General features: G+C 42.8%; 1 protein-coding gene across 1 annotated transcript; it reads right to left on the bottom strand.

Annotated features, from left to right (window-relative positions):
* Positions 1-10560: 10560 nt before the first annotated feature.
* Positions 10561-22099, bottom strand: LOC311228281 (angiopoietin-related protein 3-like; the record flags this gene model as incomplete). Its single annotated transcript, XM_084314189.1, has 7 exons — positions 10561-10787; positions 15115-15393; positions 15565-15660; positions 17618-17731; positions 18572-18683; positions 19001-19108; positions 21569-22099. 7 exons carry the CDS (start codon positions 22097-22099, stop codon positions 10561-10563), a joined length of 1467 nt encoding a protein of 488 aa, XP_084170315.1.
* Between the last annotated feature and the right edge of the window lie 1217 nt (positions 22100-23316).

The raw sequence follows: 23316 nt of genomic DNA on the forward strand, positions 1-23316 counted from the left end.
GGTAAAAAATGTTCACATTTTTACATCCCACCACCCTCCCATAGGAAAGAGACGGGGATCCCCAGAGAGACTTCCCACGCGAGCTGTACAGATTGAAAAGAATATATTGCACCTTGAGCCATGTAAAAAACTGGTTTTAGGGCCTCCGGGGAAGAGGCACTGAACCCATACACACTCAATAAACGAATTGAATCGAATATACATACAATAGAAAAGGACCCTTCTAGAGGGTCCACTCACTTTGACAATCTGAGGAGGAAGGCTCTGTACTCTGATGGAGGCTTCCTCACATGGAAGAAGGAGTCCGAACTCACAGAAGGCCCGAATAGGCGCTTGGTGAGGAGGAGCCCTGACCACCCCCCCTGAAAACAGATCCATCACATGGACCTGAACAGCACACGGAAGTCCTACCAACAGAGACGCGCACGGTGACGTACTCTATGGCGGGGGAATTCCTGCGGTGCACACGCCCAATATACCAGGCCGTGGGACCAGGAACTCCCTCCCCCCCCCCCCCCCCCCCCCGTAACGTGCCGAACCGCCACGTGACGGGAACCTTGAAGGACAGGGGGTGTACCCCTGACCGACAGAACAATGGGGAGAGGAAAGGTTACCAGTTCACCCCTTTACGACCCCACACCCATGATACGACGTAACGACAAAAAGAGAATATGACACAGTCATAGTCAGCTCTATGAAGCGTTTCACAGCTCCACACAGCGCATGAGCTAACCTGCTATCTGATTTTTACTAAGGAAAAACACAGAATAGAGAGGGCTCTAAGAACCCCGGTCCAACATACACATGTGCTTCTGTGGCCAGTACAACCCAGTTGTAGGTCACATGACACACACAACCCATCATCACCTACAAAAAATGGCAAAAACACTCAACAGAGGAACGCCGTTTTTTTTTCACAATGAGAGAATACATCATTCTTGATTAGTATCGACCACAGGCCTTGCTAAGCACACATGACAGCAACCAAACCAATTTCCCTTTAGGAAATAAGTTTCTCCAGCAGATTTAGCACAACCTCAGCAATCAAGCTAAGAGTTACATCGTATCCCTACCACACAAAAGACACAATTAATGCACAACATGTCTGATAGGAGGTGATAAAGTCCCCAGGGAACCGGGGGGGAAAACACAATCCTCCTATTTTACCCTCAATACGGCCAGTTAAAACAGGAAAACCTGTTAATGTGTGAACACACTGTTCATTGTCATTACAGTCTGAGAAAGAACATTCTTTTACTCACTTGTCACCAAGCATAGCTTCATAGGTTAGTTGCCTTAGTAGTGAGTACACGGTACACATAAACACCATGATGTTTCTCACACAACAACCAGATCAATACATCACGATCTGCACGGAGAAGCTAACTGCCAGTGACAAAACAGCTCACACATAACCCGCAACGTATCCTAAATGCATTGCAACAACACACGTTTTGGGAAAAAACACCGTTATTCACAATACATTTAGCAAAGTAAAACCAGAAGACGTGTTATGAGGTCTGGTCAACCCCGTTCCTACCCGGAACGCAGATCAGCGAAGTGCAGTCACAAGACACCGTAGAACACAGCCGTCCTGTGTTGTTCGATCCGGGCAGCGTCGCCGCTCCAACCAGTCGCTACAGTCCTCTTAGTTGACGCAATCCCCGTCCAGGCTCAGGGCAGGGTAGACGAAACACCCCCTGTCAAGGATGACGTCGCGGTCAAGAGTGTAAAACATGTTAAAATCAAAGCACGTTCAACAGAATAGCATCAAGCTAACGGCGATCAGAAGCGAGCTCCCGGCGGCGCGCGAGAAGCTAAGCTACCCCGCGCCAGCCATGGCCATAGCAGCAAGCTAACGTTACCTAGCGACCACGACATGCTAGCCCCGCAGCTAACAGCTGACTGGCTAATAGTAGGCCTTAAGCAGGCCATGCAGCGATCCAGCAGGCTAACGCAGCAGTTAACAGCTGACTGGCTAACCGTAAGCTATGAACATGTAACAATGACATAACACTCACCCAGACAGGCCGCCGTTCTGAACCTCTCCTCACTTTTTAAGAGAAAAGAGAAAACAAGACGTCAACACCGCTTCACAACGGTGACTTTACCACATCCGGCGGAATCAGCACAGTACCAACTGGCCTGTATAGCTGACTTTGAACACGAATCTGCCGCTATCGCACATTACATGCACATATCCCCTCGTGAAGGAATACTCTCATTTGGATATGAAAGATGGGGTCTTAACACGGTGACAGAGAGAATCCACTCGTCCAGAACACACAGGGATCACCAGTGTCAATGGTCGCGGCCCACTAGTTAAAACTATAATGGTCTCCAGACCAAGGCCTTCTGTCGCCTAGGCGGCTAAACAAAGGACCCTAGCCTGGGGCCGGTTTCCATAAACTTTGTCAAGTAGCCCCCATAGCACTAACAGACAAGTGGAGCCCGCCAGCAAACACTACTCACCCAACCTGGAACGCACCGCTTCTCACAACAGCGGCATGTCCGACAGTTCAACTGTGGCCTGACAGGTTTCACCCCAACAAACACAGCAAGGAACTGCAGTTGAGAAGCATGCAGCGGCGTGCTCCCAATACGAAAACCGGTGGAGGGTTTTTAGAATGATCATCATCTTCTAGACACTCCAGTACGAAGACAATATCGCCGTATTTTCTCGAAAATAGTGAGAGAGAAAATAAAGATATGATGTCAACGTATCCTTGTTTCCCAAGCTGTTCCTAATCCAATTTCTTCCATCATGGTGTCAAGTGTGGGGATCTACCGAGGCACTTCTTCCTTGTGGTGAAAGCGAGAAGGAGGAGAGCAGGTGACCACACACCTGCTTATGAAGGTAAGCTGATGAGGGGTGTGGTCAGACTAATACTGGTATTAGAGGTACATTTGTGGTTTATTCAGTACGCGTGCACGTACGCGAGATAGTGCAGTGTGATGCCAAGCTAAGCCACTAACGATACAGAACCTTCTGTGGCGTGGCAGTGAAAGGGCTAACCTGCTGTTGTGGGTGGCAGTGAAAGGGTTAACCGTTTGGTAGTGTGGCAGTGAAAGGGTTAAAACCTGCAGCATCCGGTAAGAGATTGTTTCTGACAGTGAGAGTAGTAGTACTGTATTTGCTCACATTCATTCCATGCATTAATCATTAACTCCAGTTATTGATCTTTCTTCAGATATCGGCGTGAAAGGAAGTTGTTTCCAGGTCAGGACGGAGGCTGTCGTGTAGCAGCTACTCAGGGTCAAGCGTCTGTTGACATAGAAGGGACAACCCCCATCTGACCAATCCTAGGACTTGGAATAGACAGTGAAGTAACATCCCATAATAAGAGACGAGGCACCAGTTCGCTTTCAGTTACTTTTTAAATAATAACTTTAGGTCAGTCAGCGATATTATAAATTAGATTCATATTTTCTAAGGCTGTCAAAGTTAACGCGGTATTAACGCGTTAACGCCCGATTCTATTGGCGCCACTATTTCTTTTTAACTCACGATTAACTTTTAAGATTATTTTTTTTTACTAGACTTCACTCAGGTGTATTATTGATGCTCTCATTGATACTATGTTTGTTTCTGAAGTGTGTGTGTGTGTGTGTGTGTGTGTGTGTGTGTGTGTGTGTGTGTGTGTGTGTGTGTGTGTGTGTGTGTGTGTGTGTGTGCGTGTGTGTAGGTGTGTGTGTGTGTGTGTGTGTGTGTGTGTGTGTGTGTGTGTGTGTGTGTGTGTGTGTGTGAGAGAGAGAGAGAGAGAGAGAGAGAGAGAGAGAGAGAGAGAGAGAGAGAGAGAGAGAGAGAGAGAGAGAGAGAGAGAAAGAGAGAGAGAGAGAGAGAGAGAGAGAGAGAGAGAGAGAGAGAGATAGAGAGAGAGAGAGAGAGAGACTGCTCAATTGTGCCACGCAGTAAAACAGTTTCTGTCTATAATGAGACAGGGGGCGACATCTGTGTGAGAGATAGAGAGAGAGAGGGGGGTGAGAGAGATGAGGAAGGGGCAAGAGAGTTGGGAGAGTGTGTGTGTGAGAGAGAGAGGGGGGGTGTGTGAGAGAGAGAGGGTGGTGTGTGATTACTCAGCCCTTGTGTGGGTGAATGTAACAAGTTCCTAACGTTTTTTTCCCCCTATTATTTCATGGACACTTTATTCATTGTTCTAAACTATTATTTTCTTTTAAGTTATTTTGTTCATCACTCTGTTTTGAATTTGATGCAAATTTGCAATTTATGAGGGTCATCCTTTTGTGTTAAATGGCTGCATAAAGCAAGCATTTGTTGACTCTCATGTTGATAAGAGTATTAAAACTTGGAACTTGAAAAAGATCTGTTTACGGTAGGGATGCTCGATATTGGCTTTTTTACCGATACCGATATAAAAATGAAATAATAATAATGACTTGGATTTATATAGCGCTCTTCATTGACCCAGAGCGCTTCACAGAGTCCATTATTCGTTCATACACAGTCATACCGGTGGTGGTAAGCTACAATTGCAGCCAGAGCTGCCCTGAGGCAGACTCACGGAAGCGTGGCGAATAATCATCGCCTACGGCCCCTCCGACCACCACCAACATTCATTCACATGCATACACATTCATACGAGGCAAGTAGGTTAAGTGTCTTGCCCAAGGACACAACGGCAGTGGGATGGACATGGGCTTGAGCGGGATTCGAACCACCAACCCTTCGATCATTGGACGACCCGCTCTACCCCTGAGCCACGCCGCCCCACGATATACCAATATTGTCCAACTCTTAATTTCCGATACCGATATCAACCGATATCAACCGATACCGATATATGCAGGGTTTCCCCCCCCCCAAAAATGGAATAAGTTCAGGTAATTAACACTACATATCTCTTGTTGTGGAATTAACACAACATTATGCATACTTTTGACAATAAATAAAATCAGAATTTGTTCTTACTTGCTTGCCTGGGTAAATAAAGGTTTAATAAAGGTTTAATGCCGATATCGGCCGATAATATCGGACATCCCTAGTTTACGGTAGATAAAAAAAATGGACAATCATGCCATTAATCAGATTAAATATTTTAATCGATTGACAGCACTAATATTTTCATATCAAGAATTAAACCTTCTTCTTCTCAGGATTCACATCCATAGCGAAACTCCTTTATAAAAAACGTTGCTCGATGGACTGACTTACTTCAGTGATATAGCTTAATTTCATTAGTTCCACACGATGCATGAATGCTTCATCAAGTTAATTTATAATAAAAAGGAATTGGTCTCACACTTATATAATGGACTCTGTATGAAATAACAACCCCCCCCCCAAATCAATCAATTAGTCTACAAGTCAATGTATATATACAATATACAATAAATATACATACAAGTAAATAAATACACCCATATTAATAGGATAAATAATTTTCCCACAGGTTATTAGATTAAAGACGATGTATGGTGTATGTAAATACAAATAATAATAATAAAAAGAACTTGCAGTAGGCAATGATCTCTGATGTAATAGGCGACCCAGTCTACAAATGTGCTGAAGGTTAACCACAAAACAAGGTGTTTGACCGGCAGCACATTAGTAGCCTGGGACTATTATTACATCACAGAACATAGTGTCCGTTGTTCTGTATGTTGTAGATAAATAAAATGCAATGCATCTCTCTTCTGTTATAGTTAAAGAAGGCCACCTCACTTGTTCATATACAATACAATGGTAAGTGAGATATGTATCTCTAGATACACAGCATGGAGGTGTTTTAAGGCGGTATGATACACAGCATGGAGGTGTTTTAAGGTGGTATGATACACAGCATGGAGGTGTTTTAAGGTGGTATGATACACAGCATGGAGGGGTTTTAAGGTGGTATGATACACAGCATGGATGGAGGTGTTTTAAGGTGGTATGATACACAGCATGGAGGGGTTTTAAGGTGGTATGATACACAGCATGGAGGGGTTTTAAGGTGGTATGATACACAGCATGGAGGGGTTTTAAGGTGGTATGATACACAGCATGGAGGTGTTTTAAGGTGGTATGATACACAGCATGGAGGTGTTTTAAGGTGGTATGATACACAGCATGGAGGGGTTTTAAGGTGGTATGATACACAGCATGGATGGGTTTTAAGGCGGTATGATACACAGCATGGAGGTGTTTTAAGGTGGTATGATACACAGCATGGAGGGGTTTTAAGGTGGTATGATACACAGCATGGAGGTGTTTTAAGGCGGTATGATACACAGCATGGAGGTGTTTTAAGGCGGTATGATACACAGCATGGAGGTGTTTTAAGGCGGTATGATACACAGCATGGCGGTGTTTTAAGGTGGTATGATACACAGCATGGAGGGGTTTTAAGGCGGTATGATACACAGCATGGAGGTGTTTTAAGGTGGTATGATACACAGCATGGAGGGGTTTTAAGGTGGTATGATACACAGCATGGAGGTGTTTTAAGGTGGTATGATACACAGCATGGAGGGGTTTTAAGGTGGTATGATACACAGCATGGAGGTGTTTTAAGGTGGTATGATACACAGCATGGAGGGGTTTTAAGGTGGTATGATACACAGCATGGAGGTGTTTTAAGGTGGTATGATACACAGCATGGAGGTGTTTTAAGGTGGTATGATACACAGCATGGAGGGGTTTTAAGGTGGTATGATACACAGCATGGAGGGGTTTTAAGGTGGAGGAAGAGGCATGCATGTACAAAATGTCATCATAATCAAATATGGAAATGGTTGATTCAAGATTCAAGAGATTTATTTGTCACATACAGACACGAGACATGTAGTGAAATGAAGGGGGCCATGCCCGCCTTGATTGTGCAAAAATACAAATAATAAAATAGAATACAAATTATTGTACAATAGCAGAATACAGGCGGTAAAAAAACATGATTTGTTGTTTCTGTACAAGAATCGTATTTTTACTTTCAGAAAGGTGTTCCACACAGGTGTAACAAGAGAGCCTATTAATTATCTAACCAAATTCACAAATATTTATAAGATTCTACAATGTGAGAACCCTGAAGTGTATGAACACTAAAACGAGTATTGCACACGCAAAAATACAATTTGTTTCATCGGAATTTAAAGGTGCTATAGATAAAAAAAAATATTTGTATTGTAATCATCCAAAAAGAAATAATACATCCACAGAACCTTTAGAAAGGCGGAATAAAACTATTGCTCCCCCCCCCCCCCCCCCCCCCCCCCCAATTTGGAATTAATGAATTTATCATTACAAACTCTTTGCAGGTCCAAAATGAATGTTGTTGAATGGTTGGCTGCACGGTATCTATAGCACCTTTAAAATAGGCGTGTGATTAATGAGAGATATCTGAAAGGCATCAAAAGCAAACTATACATTTCTAGTGGAGCCGGAGGCGTCAAGATTGTAGCATCTACATAAACATGTACATCACAATGAGGAGAAGAAACTACCATATTATTTATATATAATGTAAATAAAAGCTGCGGAACACCTTTACTAATTTTAAAGAGAGCTTGAGTCGAAACCGCTCGTGTTCTCTCAGAGAGATCAGCTGGCGGGGTTAGCCTGCCAGCTCTAGAAGAGATCTATGGTGTCAGGCTGCTTTCCCGTGCCTCTGGCATCATCAACGACCCCTCTGGTCACCCAGCCGCAGGTCCCTCTTTGTCCCCCTCCCCTCGGGCAGACGCTACCGCTCTATCACACGCTCTACCTCTGGGTTTACTAAGAGCTTCTTCCACAGTGCTGTGCGCAGCCTGAATGACTCCAAAGGCTAGATTTGTATATTATCCTATTTTTGTTTTGCTGTGTTATTAGTCAGGTTGTGGAAGTGCTGTTTTTGTGTGTCTGTGCATCATGCACTTTGATTATATGCACTTTTACTGTAAATTGTGCCTCTATGCATTATGCACTTTACTATGATATGCACTTTTAGGGGATGTTGATATCAACTTTAGCATTTGTCCTTTTATACTGTCTGTGTTTTTACATATTTTTTTCTGTACTGTTTCTACTCTGCTCCTGTATTGGATTAGTTGTAGACACACAGTGTTTACTCTGTACCTGTATTACAATGTGGATTCGTCCATACATGGCAAATAAAATCTCTGACTCTGACTCTGATTTATACTGTGTAGCCTACTACTAGATATTTTGGCTGCAATTTTCTATATTTATCTTTGCTTGCATAACATTGACTTGTTAACTAATTGAATAATTGATTTGATTTGATGAGCTGTGCATTGGGGGGGGGGGGCAGGTTGTTACGGTATATATCATACAACAGCCCACTATAAAGGTGTGTGAGATCAATTCTTTTTTATTAGAAATGAACCCGATGAAGCGCATTTTTGCGAAACGCAACGCTCTTTCATTGTGGAACTAACAAAATAAAGAGGTGTCACGCAAAGTCAGTCCATCATGCAAAGTTGTTTTTGTAAGAATGTGCGGCCCTTTCCTATATGGACGTGAATCCAGAGAAGAAGGTTTAATGACCACCATGCACCACCAGCACCTCCCACCCTGGTCCTATTTTATTATTACCGTAAATCCTCAAATATAGGACGGGTCTTCTATTTACCTCAGCTGCAAAGAGCACCAGGCCTTTATTAGAGAGAGGCAGGCCTTAATTTAAAAAAAATGACACTCATGGACATAATCCCTTCATTTTCAGACTTTTATTGCATTATTATTATTATTATTATTATTATTATTATTATTATTATTATTATTATTATTATTATTATTATTATTATTATTATTATTATTATTATTATTATTATTATTATTATTATTATTATTATTATTATTATTATTATTATTATTATTATTATTATTATTATTATTATTATTATTATTATTATTATTATTATTATTATTATTATTATTATTATTATTATTATTATTATTATCTTTTTTATTTTTTAATACGTACATTGTCTGTCTACATTTATTTAGACTAGCATTGGTATTTAAATATTGAGTGCAGTTGAGTAATTGTGGGATTAACGTAATTCACACACTGAAGTTGGAACTGTGTATACTAGGTTGCGGGGTCCGGGGACGGTTTAGCGTGTGGTACCTTCTCGACTTCCTCAGTCGAATCGAGTTGTTGACATGCAGGGAATAGGTTTAGCTGACGCTATCATAGCATCATGATCTGTAATGTGTCAACTGGACAACGCCAGCCTCGTCTGCCAACGTCATATAGATAGCGAAAGTTAACGTTTGCAAACGAAGTCAACGTCATCAAGCTGACACCACAGATCTAGATATTATGACAACGTTAGCTAGCGGCTAGCGCTAAAGCTAACCAGAGGGAAACGTTAATGTATGTCAGTGTAGCGGGAGGCAGCACTTGATTTCCATTGGCAAGAGTTTATCTCATTCTATATCACGGCACGAAAAATAAAAAAAAAACTTTTTTTTGCGACCTTATATTAGAGACCGGCCTGTGTTTGTCTAAATGCATCAAACCCCAGGCCATTATAAGAGGCCCCTCCTTTATTGGAGGTCCCTCCTCTATTAGAGGATTTACGGTATGTAAAATAAGTGTTTTATGTATCAAAAATGCAATATGTACAGAGAGATGCTCGAGGTGTATGCATGCTGAGGGTCATGGTGACTGTGTGGAGGGGCTGCTCCCCAACATGCTGAACTCTTACTGTGGGGCCGAAATTACATCTTATGTTCGACGACTTCGCAATCAGTTCAACTCTCAGTCTCAGGTTACTAATTTAGTATATCTCTTCTGGGTTTGGCTATTCCTTTGTAGATGGTGGTCACGGCCCTCGACCTCGTGATGGTTAAAAGGGGAAGAACTCTCCTCTTCCTGCCGTTCTTGGCCAGCTCTGTGATTCAGGACACAAAAGTGACTCAGAGATACAGATGATACGGTGGCCCCTATCGAATGCACTTTAATCGTATCTTTCTTTTTTTTATCCACTTTTTCTCTTTTTCTCTTTTTCTCCCATCCCAATTTAGCCGTACCAATTCTCCCCTCCCCTGTCTTGAACGTTGCTCACATGTGCCCCCCACTGGCCGGTTGTAGGGAGGATAGAAGCCCATCGCATGTCCCCTCCGATACATGTGTAGGCAGCCAGTCGCATCTTTTCACCAGCTCATTTGGCGAGGAGTAACGTGTGGGAGGCTCACACTACCCCCACCATTTTCCTGTCTCTGCTGTGCAGGCGCCCCAACCGACCTGTAGGAGTCGCTGTTTACAACGTCCAGACTACCACCCTTCGACTTCCCACCCGCTAACTCTGCCAATTGAGTCAGTATGACGGCCGGCCCAAGCCGGATACAACGCCGACAGCCGGATTCGATACCGGTGTATCGTGCGTTGGTGACGAGCGCAATGTCCGCTGCACCACCCAGCCGCCTGCTTTAATCTTATCTTTGAACGAGTCCGCCTGTCTCTCCACGCCTCGCTAAACCATGGCCGTCTAAATGAACGTATGCCAAGAGCCCCGAGATGATAATTCACATGATGCGATATCGATATTCACTCGGGTGTCTCCCTATATACGATCATCTTCTCAACGGTGTCGTAATCATCAGTCTCCATTAGTTCACAGGAAGTTGCCCGTCTCGTAGGAGGAGGCTGAGGTCGGGCTGGCGGGACCGGGCGCGGCGGCCGCAGGCAGGACGGACATCTGGGCGAAGCGGAGCGAGTAGGACGCCCGGCGACTGGGCCGCCAGTGGATCCCCCGCCGGCGCTCCCAGCGACTCTTCGGCCTCACGTGGACGTACCGCCCGTTCAGGTTTGTCTCTCCGCAGGCGTTGAACCACCAGCCACCTGGAAAAATGCCACAAGTGCAGATGCAATTGGTTGGAGAAAAAGGATCCATCGAGATCAATACCTCCTTTGCAGAGCATTACATTAAACGGCCTTGTAGAGAGAGGATCTGATCCTGTCCCTGTACATTGTTTTATTTTATTTTTTATATAGATGCACGAATGCCTAGTGAGTGAATGTACAGAAACTGTTTTTATATTAGCTTTAATATCCTTCTATTTTTTTATAAAAAAAATTTGGCTTAAACATCTAGCTCAGGGACTACAACTGAAAACTAGCAACCCTGCTAATGTTGGCATATTTACAGTGTTTTTTTTTTAAATTTATATTCACTTATAAATGTATAAACTGTTGATTGATATGCACTGTCCCTGATCAAATAAACGGAGTAAACTAAACTAAACCGAAGGCGAAATCATTCTGGTCAGACTCGGGGGTTCCGAAAACTCTCATAGATCATTTTGGCACGGAATGCAGCGTTTTGTATTTGACTCATCGTCGGTGTGACTGACCGCCGGTCCTCCTACCTGTGTACTCATGAGCACAGTTGGAGTCAATTATCAAAACTCTTATCTTGGAATATACCTGTACACCCCTCTGTATTACTATTGAATGATGTTTTTGAGTTTGCAGTACATCCACAGCTAAAGAGATTGGTTTTATCGGGTATCACAGTAGCTAAAAAGCTGATCGCATCACGCTGGTTTCTTTGTATTTTATTTTTTTATTATTTTTTAAACAAACACATATACAAACATGACAACACACGATAAGATATACAAGCATTAGTTGTCAGTGCACATCCAATGAAATCACATTTTAGTTAATTGTCTTATATAGGATATACCCCTAATACCTGTTATCTAAAAACCTACACACATATGCTCCAGCTCGAACCCCCCCCTCCCGGACCCCTCCTTGGATAGTACCTCCATTATCCCTCGCTCCTAACCAGACACTACCATTATAAGCTAGCTTTTATTCTCTCCACCACTTCTAACCACATTGACATTTTGGATTCATTGAGACCCAGAATTCTTGCTGTAGATATTTCTAGATAAATCACATCGAGATATGTAAGAAACCACACTTTCCGGCACATTTTTTCCGGTTGAAACCAGCGTGATGCGATCAGCTTTTTAGCTACTGTGATACCCGATAAAACCAATCTCTTTAGCTGTGGATTTACTGCAAACTCAAAAACATCATTCAATAGTAATACAGAGGGGTGTACAGGTATATTCCAAGATACGAGTTTTGATAATTGTTGGGTCACATCTTTCCAGAATGTCTTAACTGGTGGGCAGTCCCAATACATGTGCATAAATGTCCCTTCGTCCCCATTTGTACATTGGGAGCATTTGGAGTCTTGTTTAAGACCCATTCTGTTCAGTCTTATAGGAGTCAAGTATGTCTTGTGAATATAGTTAAGATTGATTTGTTGATGGTCCGGGTTCCTTGATGTAAGTCGGACATTTGCCCAGGCTCCTTGCCAATCAAAGTCACTTTCCAGGTCTGGTATATCTCTCCTCCAGGCAGAGTCTAGTTGGAGGGTTTCATACGAGGACGTTAGTAATTGATGATAAAAATCTGAAACAAAACCTCTCGATGTCTCTCTTTCATAGAAGAATTTGTGGTATCTGTGGTGTTCAATTGGTATGTCTAATGGAACACTGTGAGACTTCAAACATAGCCGTAACTGTATGTTAAAAAGCCATGTGGACTTGGTGAAATTAAATTTTTTGCATATTTCTCTATAACTACAAAAACCCTGTTTGTTAAAAACATCCCCTAATGAGTGTATGCCTTGCTCTTCCCATATAGGGAATCTTATAGGTAGTTTTTCAATTAAGAGTGCCTTGTTATTGAATAAGGGAGTATGATTGTGCCATTTATGTGGGTTAGGATATTTTTTTTGTGTTTCACGCCATATCCGGATCGCACGAGTAATTATGGGGCCAAATTTCTGTTCACAGTGCTTGATTGGTAGTTTAGTGTATGCTATGTCCTTCAGTCTATGTGGGGCTACTATGTTTTCTTCTAATTTTCTCCAGGATACTAATGCTTGGGGATCAAACCATGTTGTCAATGGTCTTAATGTGTACGCCTTAAAATAGTGGAAAAAATCTGGAAATGCCATGCCACCGTCTGCTTTATTTCTCTGTGCGGTGGATCTTTTTATACGTGGTGGTTTATTATTCCAAATAAATTTGTATGTGGAGGAGTGTAATCTTTTCCAGTAACCCTCTGGAGGGGGTAACGGTAGCATTGAACTGAAGAAGTTGATTCTAGGTAGTACATCCATCTTAACTATTGATATCCGTGCCTGTACTGAGTTTTTAAGTTTTGCCCACCTATCAAGGTCGTCTTTGATTTTGTTTTGGATTTTTGTGTAATTGTGCTTCACCGTTTGTCTTATGGTGGGGAATATTTCCACTCCCAAGCATCTAAAATGTTTTACCATAGGTATCTCTCCTGGGAGGGTTATATCTTTTTTTGCAGGGGTGTTAAGTGGAAGGAAAGCCGACTTCGGCCAATTTATCTTAAATCCCGATAAATCACCAAAGTTCTCAATCAACTTGAGCAGATGAGGCAATGTGGTGTTGGGGTTTTGCATGAATAATATTACGTCGTCCGCATATAAACAAATTTTATGTTGTGTGCCCTTGATTACGATTGGTTCTATGGATTGGGATTGTCTTATATATTGTGCTAAAGGCTCTAATGATAGATCGAATAGTCCGAGACTAAGAGGGCAACCCTGTCTGGCTGAGCGTGATACCGGAAAGATTTTGGAGATGATTGTACCTGTTGTAATCATGGCCGATGGGTCTTTGTATAATACTTTAATCATATCAATGAATCCTTTTCCTAACCCCATCCTTTCTAATACTGCCCATAGATACGACCATTCCAGCCTGTCAAAGGCTTTCATAGCATCCAGGGACAGCATCGCCTTAGGTATGGTGTCGTCCTTGTCGGCATCTAGTACGTGCAGTATTCGTCTTATGTTATCAGTGATCAGGCGGCCTCTTATGAAGCCAGTTTGGTCCGGATGAACTAAAGACGTCATATGCTTTTGTAATCTGATGGCTAATACCTTAGAGTACAGTTTGATATCGGTTCCGAGGAGGCTTAAAGGTCTATAACTACCGCACTCGTTGGGGTCTTTGTCTTTTTTAAGGAGGACTGTTATGAGTGCAATATTGTCATTCTTATGGAAGTTCCCCTCCTTGACCGAGTATAAGATCATATTTAGTAATAAGGGTCCAATTATGTCCCAACAAGAAAGGTACATTTCTGGTGGGATACCGTCTCTTCCAGGAGCCTTACCACTTTGCATTTCGGATATGGCCTTCTTGAGTTCCTCTAGTGTGATCGGTGTTTCTAACTGTTTAGCGTCATCCTCTGAAAGTTTAGGGAGAATAATTTGGTTAAGATATGTGTCCATTTTGTTTTGATCGAAGGTCGTTTCTGATTTATATAAGTCGGAGTAGAATTCTTTGAATGTATCGTTTATTTTTTTAGGGTCTGTTTCAAGTACTTGTTGTGCTCTAATGGTAGTTATATCTGCAAATTTTGCATTACGCTGGTTTCAACCGGAAAAAATGTGCCGGAAAGTTTGGTTTCTTACATATCTCGATGTGATTTATCAAGAAATATCTACAGCAAGAATTCTGGGTCTCAATGAATCCAAAATGACAATGTGGTTAGAAGTGGTGGAGAGAATAAAAGCTAGCGTATAATGGTAGTGTCTGGTTAGGAGCGAGGGATAATGGAGGTACTGTACTATCCAAAGAGGGGTCCGGGAGGGGGGGGGTTCGAGCTGGAGCATATGTGTGTAGGTTTTTAGATAACAGGTATTAGGGGTATATCCTGTATAAGACATTGGTATAAATGGTAATTTCGTTGGATATACACTGTGTATTAATGCTTGTGTATCTTATCGTGTGTTGTCATGTTTGTTTATATGTGTGTTTAAAAAATAATAAAAAAATAAAATACAAAATATCCTTCTATTTTTTTATTAATTTTTTTTGGCTTAAACATCTAGCTCAGGGACTACAACTGAAAACTAGCAACCCTGCTAATGTTGGCATATTTACAGTGTTTTTTTTTTTATTTGTATTCACTTATAAATGTATAAACTGTTGATTGATATGCACTGTCCCTGATCAAATAAACGGAGTAAACTAAACTAAACCGAAGTCGAAATCATTCTGGTCAGACTCGGGGGTTCCGAAAACTCTCATAGATCATTTTGGCACGGAATGCAGCGTTTTGTATTTGACTCATCGTCGGTGTGACTGACCGCCGGTCCTCCTACCTGTGTACTCGTGAGCACAGTTGGAGTCCTGGTGGTTGTCGTTGTCCCGGTCCTTGGTGGAGAACATCATCCCCGTGTGGTTGGTCATCATGGCGTCGGGCAGATCCCCGGACGGCCGTGCGAGGTGGATGGTGTAGCTGCTCTCGGGACCCTCCAGGGAGAAGCTGTAGTCGATGAGGTGTTTGCCCTGCCGCCAGTCCTCCAGCTGGACGCGGAGGAGAGAGGGACCCCGAGAGGCCTGCAGGGAGTGGATCTTCTTCAGGCCCAGCCAGAAGTCACCTGTGGTGGGAGAGAGAGATCAACAAGGCGCTTACAGCCAGACGACCAGCGGGTCAACTATTTAACCCCTTCACTGCCAAACGGCAGAAGGTTAGCCCTTTCACTGTGACAATACGGAAGGTTAGCCCTTTACTAACCGAGCCGTTTCTTGGATGAGCTGGAGTTACTGACCTTGAAAATCACCGAATCCGTTTTCATACTCCTCCCAGATCTGGTCAAAGTTCACAGAGCCGTCTGTCCGTCTCTGGATGACAGTCGCCCCTCCATCTGAAAGAGAGAGAGAGAAAGACGGAGAGGTAGCAGATTATTTAACCAGGACGTTGAATTTAAATGCTTGTAAACCTGTATTCTCTTCGATTGTCCACGATTTGAAACGAGAACTGTGTATATACTCAACTATGTGGCCTACAATTACATGGAATACGCATGTCATTTGAGTCTACAGTACAAATATTGAGTCTACAAGTATTCCTCTCAGGGCCGCCTCAAGGGGTGTGCGAGCAGTGCGGTCACACAGGGCCTTGCGGGGAGGGGGGCCTAAAAATATATATATATATAATAATACTTTTTTTAATTTAAATAAAAAAATATAATGTTAACAATCACTTTCCATCACAGACTTAAAATCCAGTTTTGCTTACATGCTTATATATTTCACATTAGACACGTTTGTAGAATGTGTCTGACTTGTTCCGGGCTCTGCAGCTCTGCAGATATACTATTGGAGCTCTGCGGCTCTGCAGATACACTATTGGAGCTCTGCGGCTCTGCAGATATACTATTGGTTTCAACGAGGGGAGGGGTTACAGGTACGGCCGGGGTCTGACTATTCGGAGCGCTGTGCAGCATCGGAGCAGAAGAAATAACTCTGCGTGCCGTAAGCTTATCAATACCAAGTATAGTGATTAGGTTATGCCAAGACGAAGAGGACGTTCGGCAGATGGACTGAAGATGAAAGTTGTTGCATGTTAGAAAGTTCAGTCAGGCTAGCCATGTCGGCTTAGCTAAAGGCAGGGACAGCTAACTAGCGTTAGCTACGTTATTGAGTGCTAACATGTGGCAGATAAACTAGGAACAGACTCCCAAGTTCATCCCAACGGGGGGGGACAATATGGACTGGTGAACTTTGTCAACTCCACGGTTGTCTCCTTCCTCTTGGACGTTTGGTGAGTTTTTAATGCAATCTATTCTGTTCCCGCCGTGGATCTCTCTCTCTCTCTCTCTCTCTCTCTCTCTCTCTCTCTCTCTCTCTCTCTCTCTCTCTCTCTCTCTCTCTCTCTCTCTCTCTCTTGCTCTATCTCTCTCTGTCTCTTTCTCGCGCTTTCTCTCTTGCTCTCTCTCTCTCTCTCTCTCTCTCTCTCTCTCTCTCTCTCTCTCTCTCTCTCTCTCTCTCTCTCTCTCTCCGTCTCTCTCTCGCTCTCTCTCTCTCTCTCTCTCTCTCTCTCTCTCTCTCTCTCTCTCTCTCTCTCTCTCTCTCTCTCTCTCTCTCTCTCTCTTCTCTCTCTCTCTCTCTCTCTCTCTCTCTCTCTCTCTCTCTCACTCGGGGTGTTGCATCATGCAAGGGTCTGCTCACACTGTGCTCGTGCAGTTTGTGACGTGTGTACTAAGCTTATAGAGTTCGATTCAAATAAGGCAAAACTGCAAATCTGCATGTCGTGCTTGAAAAATTAACCTGGCTTTAAGCTTGTTTATCAGGTTCCAGGGGTGTTTTATGCATTTCCCTGTTACTGCCAGGTGTACGACTGGCAGTAACTATTATTTAAGAATACGTTGACTGTATCATATGCCCAGCCTCGGGCAGTGCTATTATTTAAGAATATGTTGACTGTATGCACTTTTTTTTTTTTTATGTATTAAATATATATATATTTTGTATTGTTATATTTTTATTATTATTATTATATTTTTTTGTACCTTTAGGGGGGGGGGGGGCTCGCATTTAAATCTCGCACAGGGCCTCGCATTTCTCCCAGACGGCACTGCTCGTAATTGTATTGTATTGTCTACTACGTGGTCCTTTATTGTAGTTATATGACTTTGTGTGTATACTGTATTTTGTACTTCTTTTAGTATTTCTGTTTTTGTATTGTACAGGTACAACTTCGGTTGATTTTAAATGTGCTATATATAAATAAAGTTGACCTTGACCTTGACCTCATTTCAAATGATCATACAAGTAACAGTGAGTAAGAACCATTTTGTACTGGATTCCTGGAGGGCTTACCTTTGTTCATGTCACAGAAGACCATGAATGCTTCTGATCCAGTGGGTCTGACGGCGTAGATGCCACTGGCACGCTCGCCTCTGTTGAACAGGTCACTGCAGTCTGACGGCAGATCTGGTGGACAGATAACCACGTGCAACGCTGTCATTCAAAAGCTCCGAATGAACGATGGGCAGGGGTGTAAAGTACTTGAGTAATTGTACTTTGTTACAATACTTAAGTAAGTACTGTTTTGGGGTATTTGTAGTTTACTCGAGTATTATTAGGTTTGTATACTTGTACTTTTACTCAATTACATTTCAGAGACAAAAAAACATACTTTTTACTCCTTACATTTAAAATGCAGACCTATAAGTACAAAGTACAAATCTTGCAGGTCCAACTATTTTAATTAGTATATTTGTTTCTCTGGCCGAACTAACGTTAACGTTATTATTCCTGCGGCTGCACTTTATTTAAAAACAGCCAATCAAATCCCCATCAATGGAAAATTAACCCGCCCATACCCATGCTGATTGGTCCTTGTGCAAGACTAGAAAGCGGGGATCTTTGATTAAACACCTGCTATCAGAAGAATAGACAGATAATAAATAATAAAGTTGTCCCCCGAAGAGGGGGGGGGTGGATGGAGTGCCCTCAAAAAAGGGCCGGGAAAAAAGTAAAAAAAAAAAAAAAAAAAAAAAAAAAGAAGAATAGACAGTCAGAAAAAAGGTTTTTACTTTTACTTTTTAGTACTTAAGTACATTTAAAAGTAGAAACTTTTAGACTTTTACTCAAGTGTGTTTTTAGCCAGATACTCTGACTTTTACTTGAGTACGATTTTGAGACGGTATACCCATACTTTCACTTAGGTATCATTTCTGGGTACTTTTTACACCCCTGACGATGGGTTATATCTCCTGGTGTCACTCAATGTCTTTCTCAGGTAAAAGAACGTGATACGGATCCCATTACCTTTTATTTCTGAACTGCTTTGGGAGTCTGCGGCGAGATAAGGGGTCAGACTCGGCACTTCAGGGTCAAAGACATCCGTGGACCTCTCGATCGTCTCTTGGGAAAATGTGAACTTGAGAAGGATACGAATATCGTTATGGAACAACAAGAACACGTTTTATCATAGATATATATATAAACACTAGATGGCTCAAGGCGGAGTCTCCCGCGTAGTTCACCAGTGGCCATCTTGCTTGAGTGGACTACTGCTTTAAGGTGGTGTGATCTGCACAAACAAAAATACTCTTTAACTCGCTGAAATATTGATGGATTTACAAACGGTTCGGTTTATTACAAACGTTTCTTTTTTTTATGAAAGGCCATCAAGGTCTTCACCTGGACTCCAGAGTAAGATACAGTATAGCACACAGAGGGAAAGGCATCCAGTACCTTCTCCAGGCTCTTGATCTTGATCCTCTGGTGGTCGAGCTGCTCACTCTGCTCCCGCACGGCCCTCAGCAGCTCCGTGATGCTGTCCTCCTGGCTGCGGATCACATTCTGATGGGCACAACATGTCCAACATATTCCCAAGACCTAATTAATGTCCACGGTGGAATCAAATGTCCTTTACACACAGCATGCAAAGTACTAGCTGAGCTGAGCACAAGTGACTTGCATAAATACAGTGACTTGCATAACTACAGTGACTTGCATAAATACAGTGACTTGCATAAATACAGTGACTTGCATAGCAACAATGATTTGCATAACTACAGTTGGTCACCGTGCTGTCGCTGTTTCCTGGATGAGCTGGAGTTACAGGCCTTGACACAGCATGCAAAGTACTAGCTGAGCTGAGCTGAGCACAAAACGACACAAACTCGGTCAACGTACAGCATGAGGCCTTAACAGCCTTAACATCCATGTGTGTTTGTATGGGTTTTCTACGAGTTCCATACATTAATGACTAACGACTATACTTAGTATAATATAGTAAATATGATATTTAGCATTTCAAAAACGTATCGTTTATTTTTTCTCCCCCCAAATCAATATTCATGATTTTCTTAGCTTTGCACCACAGAGCTACACACACAGAGATACACACACAGAGATACACACACAGAGCTACACACACAGAGATACACACACAGAGATACACACACAGAGCTACACACACAGAGCTACACACACAGAGCTACACACACAGAGCTACACACACAGAGCTATGCACACAGCTACACACACACAGAGATACACACACAGAGCTACACACACAGAGATACACACACAGAGATACACACACAGACCTACACACACAGAGCTACGAGAGCAGGTTGGCAGAACTATCACTGTCACAACTCGGGACTCAAGAACTAGAGACTCACATCATCATCACCGACTATCTTGATTCTTTGCACTAGAGCAGCGGTTCCCAAACTTTTTTGGCCGTGCACCCCCTGTCACCTCTCGACCTAGCTGACGCACCCCCCAATGGGTTTCTGTTAGAACAAATTGTTGCTGGTCTCCGTGCACAGATTACATTTTTTATTTTATCTCTTCCCATGGCGACTATGGATAGGGAATTTCTTTATTTAATTAAAATGTTCACAACAACATGGATGCATGTACTCTGCCAGCATGTTGAATATCCATAATACTAAAGGTTTGACTAAGATTTTTATGAAATTGTATTGTATTCCTTTTCATGTCACGCACCACCTAGAGGGCGCTCGCGCACCACAAGGGGTGCGCGCACCACAGTTTGGGAACCACTGCACTATAGACTCACCACTGGACTCTCACCATGGACTATCTTGTGTTTGTACTTTTATATTACTATTTTATAGTTTATATTACTTTATTTTATATTACTTTTTACTAGGGATGTCAGTTTATCGCGTTAATTAGATTCATTAATTACACAGCAAATTATCGCGTTATGAAAATTAACTCAAAATTTATAAAAAAATTAATATGGTTCATTTGCATGTTCTTGGTATCTGATTCTAGGGACATCTATGGATCTCAGGGAATGTATTCCCGGTGTCAGAAATACTGTGTCTGCTACTAGGCTTGAGTAAATTGAAATGAACCAAATGAGAATATCAATTAAATTTTGTTTTATCTTTGACTGTGAATAACACCATGCTAAAATGTACCAGACCTGAAAAATCGAAGCAAATGAATAAATGGAAGATGATTAAACAGAAGGATTTGTAGATACAGTACTGAATTCTGCCATCCGGACACATGCCATTTGAAATATGATTATAGAATATAGAATATCAGGCCTAAAAATGGTTATGCGATTAAACTGCGATTAATTAGATTAATTAATTACAAATCCTGTAATTAATTAGATAAAAAAATTGTAATCGCCTGACAGCACTACTTTTTACATTACTTTATTATTATGTTTTATATTTATATTGTATTTGTACTGTGAAGCTATGCATCCCCCACCCTGTACCCCCCCTTCCCCCCCATGCTGCTTTGACACCCGAATTTCCCCAAGGGTATCAATAAAGGTAGGGCTGTCTTAAATACTTCAAAGCTTCGTTCGATGGGCATGGGATTCGAATATGAAAATAATTCTTTTATATATCATTAAAAAAAATCTTTTTTTTGTATGTGCAAAATCAACTCTACCTCTCTTTGTTAACTACAACAAGCAATGCTGTTTGTTATTTAAGATGAGGTCGGACTCGGCACTGACAGATTTGTGTTCATTGTGCTGCTTTTATAAAGCCTCAAATGACGGCTTACAATATTTCATGAAAGCAAAGTGTTTCGTTTGTCTATGATTTAAAAAGGTTTAAACTTTACAGCACTGACAAAAGTTGAACAAAGTGCTGTACAAGTCCCACAACATAAAAACAAATAAAAAAACATAATTAAAAAAAAAAAAAAATGTATTTATAATTTTTTTATAAATTTTTTTTGGAAGAAAAAAAACTTTGAAGGTCAGCCCTAAATAAAGGACTATCTCATCTTATCTTATCTCAGGTGACTCACCTGGAGGGCAGTGATGTCCGCCAGCCGCTCCGTGGTCGCCACACTCCGGGACAGGCTGCTCAGCCTCTCCTCCAGGCGGCCCACTTTACTCTGCAGCTCGCTGCGCTCCTTCAGGACGCTCTCCACCTTGGAGTTCACCTCCAGCGACAGGCTCTTGATCTCGTCGTTGCTGGCCTTCAGCACCGCCGTGGTCTTCTTCAGCTCCTCCTCTTCCTCCTTGATCTCGCTGGCCAGCGCGGACAGCCGGTAGAAGGAGCGGTCGAAGATGTTGATCTTCTGGAAGATCTCGTTGATCTGACTCTTCGTCTTGTGCACGAAGTCCCGCAGGCCCTGGCCCAGCTGCAGCAGACCGTTGGCCAGGAGATGCACGTCGTCCAGCTCCGCGAAGGTGGACCGGGCTTCTTCACCGCGGCGGGGCTTCACCTCGGGCTGCGGCGGCGCGGGGAGCTGCTCTGCGTCGGAGAGGACGGACGCACAAGGAGAGGAGGCGAGGAGGACAAGCAGCAGCGTCAGTGTCGTCGGCGGCTTCATGTTTCGATGGATTCCTGCTTGAGCTTCAAATCCTCTGTGTGTCAAACGGGTCTTTGAAGTGCCTCTCCCCCCGAACTGGACCAGACCCCGGGGCTATTTATAGGCTGCCTGTGGAACGAGGTCACTGATTAACAGGTCTGCTATTGGGATGTGACCTCCTCCTCCCGCAGACGGTCTTTCTACCTGACAACAGCAACATCCTAAAATGGACTACTATGGTATTGTTATGTTACACGACTGGTCTATTTTTAAACAAAGGGCACATGACCCCATGTAAATATAGTATTGATTCAGAAGCGTGACCTACAACAACCTAGCCTGACCTTGACCTACAACAACAACCTAGCCTGACCTTGACCTACAACAACAACCTAGCCTGACCTTGACCTACAACGACCTACAATGACCTTGACCTACAACGACATAGCCACACACCCACGGAACGTAACACAAGCTATGCTGTGGAGGTAACTTCCGTACGTTCCCCCCTTTTTAGTTTTGTTGTTGTCGTCGTTGTCTCAAAGGGAGAGAGAGTAGGAAAATAATACTGTATTTTTATTTATTTTTTTTATTCTTTTTTCTCCCTTCTTTTTCCGTTTTTCTCCCCTCCCAATGTTAGTCGTTATGCCAATTCCCAATCCCCTTCCCGGTCGTTGCGCACTCTACCCCCTACCATCTGTCTGGCAGGGCGGAGACTATTGATTGATTGATTGATTGAAAACTTTATTAACAGATTGCAGAATGGGTACAATACAGTACAGCTCAATACACACAATTGTTAAGGGGATGCAGACCAGAGAAAGACTTTCGTCTTGTTTACATCAGGGTCCCCCATTTTCAATTCATCTGGACATATATGACATACACTATCACATGCTTCCTCCGACACATGTGTACCCAGCCCACCGCTTCTTTTCACCTGGCAGCGCGGACTCTCACTGGGAGAGTGTAACATGTGGAAGGTCACACTACCTCTCCTAGATCCTTCCCTTGCTGTGCAGGCGCCCTGACCGAACTGTAGGAGTCGCTGTTTTACAACGAGCAGGACCCACCCTCGCCGGCTTCCCACCTGCTAACACTGCCAATCGTGTTAGTATGGACGGTCGGCCAAACCGGAGGCACCACAGCTGGATTCGATCCCACTGGCTCTGTGGTGGTAGACAGACGCTTAGTCCACTGCGCTACCCGGCCGTGCTAATAATACTGTCTTTAAAGGA

Source organism: Notolepis coatsorum (assembly GCF_963971535.1).
Source record: "Notolepis coatsorum genome assembly, chromosome: 5".
Lineage (NCBI taxonomy): Eukaryota > Metazoa > Chordata > Actinopteri > Aulopiformes > Paralepididae > Notolepis > Notolepis coatsorum.